We start from the raw sequence: 4,810 nt of genomic DNA, 5'->3' as shown, positions 1-4,810 counted from the left end.
ATACAAAACTACACAAAAAATCGGAAGTTAATTCCATGAAAAAGCATGAAAAAACGAAGAAAAACGAAAAAATTGTGAGTTGTACGGATAGTTTTCGCGATCGCAGGAAAATTTTAGCACAACTCCGATTTTGTCGAATCTTCAAAAAATCATAACTAATTCAAATTAAATCGAAATTGAGTTCGGTAAAAGGGTAACTTCCTTAATTTTTTCCATACTATCCAATAAAAATAATTTCAGAAACAGAATCGCAATTATTTTTCAAGAAAATTTACAAACATCAATCAATCATCAAATAACACTCAATACAACATGATACCATCCAAAAACAAACAAACAATCGTTTTAAAGTCCAAATTTCTTGCAAGTAAATCAATTACCATGGCTCTGATACCAGTTGTTGGAAATTTATTTTACCAGGATCTTAAATCTACTCACAAGTATGTTGTTTAAACACCCTAAATATGAACTTTCTAAAACGATAAATTAAACACATATAAAGTTAAGAAAACCTTACATTGATGCAGCGGAATTAATGTCTCCTTCCACTCAGATCTCTAACCCTTGTATCCTTTCTGTAGCAGAGTATAATCAAGATTTGAGCCCGAATGTCCTTCTTCTTCAAGTTTAATCCTTCACAGTCTTCCAATCTATGATTGAGTTACTGCTTGCTGTGTGTGGGCACTTACTCTCTCACTAGGGTCGAAATTGATGAAGGGAAAAGAAGAGAGAGGGTTTCGGCCAGGTATAGAAAGTGGGGAAGGCTCAGTTTTTCTGAAGAGAGAAATTTCTGTCAGAAGATGATATTCAAAGATGTGTTTTTGACTGAGCCATCACTTTCTATTTATAGGCAACTACTAGGTTTAGGTTAAGAATTATTTGGCATTAAAATAATAAAAATATTAATTTGAAAAACCAACTTAAGTGGCCGGCCATGGTGTTATAGTGGGCCTCACTTGATTTTGCAGTTTTATCAAATTTTATCTCTATTTTCTCAAAAACGCCAATTTTCCAATTCTAACCTTTTAAATGCCAAAACTAATTATTTAATAACTAAAATAGATTATTAAATAATATTGTCATTTAATTTAATTATTAATTAGACATACAAAGTCCATTAATAAATAAATAAACCTAGAAACTCTTTTCTTTACAATTTCACCCCTGCTTAGTGAAAATTCATAAAATTAGACATAGTCTAACTTTAGAATTATAATTGATCAATCACGAATCAATTAACGAGTCTTACAAGGAGAATGTTCTCAACTAGAATGGGGACCATGGATCTATATACTGAGCTTCCAATAAGTGAACCAAATTTACCAAGTAAATTACTACTTATTAATTCTTCGTTGAATCCACTTTTAGAACTTAGAATTGCACTCTCAGACTTATATAGAGCATATTGTATGTTCCACGATATCAATATGCTATCTCATTTAACCATTGTTATAATCTTATTGTGATTTAAAGATCCTCTATATAGATGATCTACATCGAGATGGGATTTCTTTACCGTTCTCACCCCTCAATGTATTTTGCCCCTTAAAACACTTAGCTACCTGTAAATGGTGTTTAGTGATCTAATGATTAGTCAGTTAAATAAGAGCTCATCCATTTACTTCTATTTGCTAAGCTCGAAGGGAATCATCACTTGACTTCTATACACCAGTAGAAGCTATAGATTCCATATTTATGTTCAGCACTCCCACTCAATCATACTATCATGTTCCCAAAATATACGTATCACCCTGACCCAAAAGTAGGCTTAACTAATAAATCTAAGAACATGAATAGCACTCCTGAGTTGAGCCTAAGCATATCAAGATTTAGATTCTTTTAATCTTAAGATCAACTACTGATATTGACTTGGAAAGATATGTATAACGGTAAGTTTGTAATATCTTAACTTAGTTGCAATATCGGTCCAGTCCAATGTATACTCCATACATTCGAAACTAGTATACTTTACTAATGTCCTGGAAAGAACATAACACTTACTCCAAGTGTAAGTACACATCATCGCTGATTATCACATTAGTGTAAACCCAATAACACTGATGAAACAGGGACCAAGTCTTTTGATTCATATGATCACAATCACATTCCACTGTGTTGACGATACTGTAATTGTGAATAAACATATGATCTGGATTTAACTGATTTTGGGTGTGAACATAATAAACATATTAAACCATTAGCATGTCAAATTCATGCAAACATCAATCACTTATAATTTCTTATATTGATAACTAATCAAATTGTAAAGAGTTTTATTTAGGGTATAAAACCCAACACATGAAAGGCACTAAGTTTCCACCTGAGGTTTTAGTGAAAGATAGTCAACTACGAGTGTTCTTGAGCATGAAGGCAATAATGAGTGTGGACAACTTGTTGCCACTATTTGTGACTAAGGTGAAGAAGAATGTGAATTTGGAGCAGACTCCCCGAAATGTAACCCCTAGAAGTGTTGTTGGGACCTTTGTCCCATAAATTGATCTGGGGGTTGGTTTGGACGAGCAAGTTGCCACTAATGTAGATGATGAGAGAGTGGGTATCGAATTTCATCATTCAGATGAGTTCGATGCTCCCTTTTACAACAATGATCCTGTGGTTGATTTGGGTGTGGATGATGATGTGGCTACAGATGTACCTCCCCGGAGGATGGAACTAACTCCAAGCAACCAAGTAGAGCAACAAAGAAGACCCCCCCGTAGTGAGAATCGCCAAACACCAGGAACTAGTAGCAGTCGGCCAGGTCCTTCTGATAGTGCTCCTGTATCTGAATTTGAAGTTTCTACTAAATTCAAACCTCTTGTGTGGACAAGGGAATACATAGAGGAAAATAATGTGTATACAACATCTCTTAGTGGTACGCCTTCAGGGGAGATATATCTTGGCAAGTTGTACAAAAACAAGGAAGAATTGAAGAATGTAGTGGAAAGGTATGCACTGAAAAATAATTTTGAGTGGATGTTAAGTAAGTCTGGCACTGATGTGTTTTACGTTACTTGTAAGATGAAAATTGTAAATGGAGATTAAGGGGAAGAAAGAGGCACTTTGTGACATGTTTGAGGTTACTGTGTTTCACAACGAACACAGATGTAACTTGGATTCTAGACATTCTGATCACCGGCAAGCAGCACCGTGGGTCATTGGTCACATTATTAAGAACAAGTACACATCAGATGGATCTAACTACAAGGCAAAAGACATACAGAGGGATATGTTTGATGAATATGGCATCAAGATGAGTTATGAGAAAGCTTGGAGATGCAGAGAGAAGACAGTTATGTACAAGAGGGGTACTCCAGCAGAATCTTATACGAAGTTATATGGTTACTTCTACATCCTGGAACAGAAGAATCCAGGCACTATTACTGACATCGTCAGCAAGGATAACCGGTTCAAGTACTGTTTCTGGTCACTCGATGCTTGTAGGAAGGGATTTAAGTTTTGTCGTCCTGTGATTAGTATCGACGGAACATTCATGAAGACAAAGTATGGAGGAACATTGTTAGTTGCTGTTGCGTACGATGCAAACAACCAATTGTTTCCGGTAGCCTTTGCAATTGTTGACAGTGAGAATCATGACTCTTGGAAGTATTTCTTGCGAAAGTTGAAGGAAGCCATTGGTGAGGTTGAAAATCTTATGTTCATATCGGATAGGCATCAAAGCATTGAACATGTTGTTGATGTTATTTTCCTAGAAGCATGCCACTGTGCATGCTTCAAGCATATTACTATGAATGTCGTTCACAAGTTTAAGACTGATGTATGCAACCAGCAAATATGGCTTGCAGCTTACGCATGGAACAAGACGGAATGTGATAGGCATTTTAAGGTGCTGAAACAGATGGACCCTGCCATTGCTACATACGTCGAGCAAATAGGGTTTGAAAAGTGGGCTCGTCTTTTTTGTCGAGGCGATCGGTACAACATAATGACAAGCAATGCTGCCGAAAGCTTCAACAAGGTGACAAAAGAATTCAGAAAATATCCAGTAACTATTTTGGCTGACGTCATCAGGTTCACACTTCAAAATTGGTTTGCTTCTTGTCTCGAAAAGGCTAGTAAGTGCGCTACTCCTTTGGCTACTACTTTTGAAAATGATTTAAAGGATCAACACAAAGATGGTATGTTCAGGAGTGTCCTTTGTAATGGTGCCCAATTATTCAACGTCGGTACGAGTCCTCAAGGTGAGAGAGGTGGTGATGTGAACTTAGTGGAGAGAACATGCACTTGCGGACTTTTCCAAACGCTCAAAATCCCTTGTCCCCATGCATGTACCGCAACAGTTAGTCAGAATGTGAGCGTGTACACACTTTGCTCTCCATATTACACTAAAGAAACGTGGAAAAAGATCTACGATGCCACAATTAATATTGTTGGCGAGGAGGATGAGTGGGTACTACCGGAACATATCAAGAACATAAGAATCGGGGTACCAGTGGAGAAAAAACCAGTAGGTCGGCCTAGGAAGAGCAATGCAGGTAGAAGACCGACGAAATTTTGACCGTCTAGTGGTCAGGTGGTAGTGGAACCTCGTCATTGTTTGCTATGTCACAGTTCAGGGCACAGCAGAGCTACATGCAAAGCTCGAGTTTGAACTGTTTCTCTAATATTTAAATGAATATGTGTTGTATTGCTGGTTGTTGTTTAACAGGACTATGGCATGAATATTTAACAATATGTGACATTGTGCGATTTATATGCGATATTGTGCGATTTTCTCCTAGATTAATACTTGTTGGTATGTTTAGCGACTTCTATGCGACATTATGCGATGTTTGTGCGATGTATGACATAT

The 4,810-nt window shown here is 36.9% G+C and overlaps 1 protein-coding gene across 1 annotated transcript; it reads left to right on the top strand.

The window, feature by feature from the left end:
• Positions 1-3,031: 3,031 nt before the first annotated feature.
• Positions 3,032-4,516, top strand: LOC115710593 (uncharacterized). Its single transcript, XM_030638952.2, has one exon. It carries the CDS (start codon positions 3,032-3,034, stop codon positions 4,514-4,516), a length of 1,485 nt encoding a protein of 494 aa, XP_030494812.2.
• Positions 4,517-4,810: the final 294 nt, after the last annotated feature.

This window comes from Cannabis sativa, chromosome 3, assembly GCF_029168945.1.
Source record: "Cannabis sativa cultivar Pink pepper isolate KNU-18-1 chromosome 3, ASM2916894v1, whole genome shotgun sequence".
In the NCBI taxonomy this organism is placed as follows: Eukaryota; Viridiplantae; Streptophyta; class Magnoliopsida; order Rosales; family Cannabaceae; genus Cannabis; species Cannabis sativa.
The sequence above is the reverse complement of the archived record's forward strand: the minus strand, read 5'-3'. Positions and strand labels throughout refer to the sequence as shown.

Coding starts and splice junctions, on each gene's coding strand:
- LOC115710593 (XM_030638952.2), top strand. CDS start 3,032: ATGGAGATTAAGGGGAAGAAAGAGGCACTTTGTGACATGTTTGAGGTT.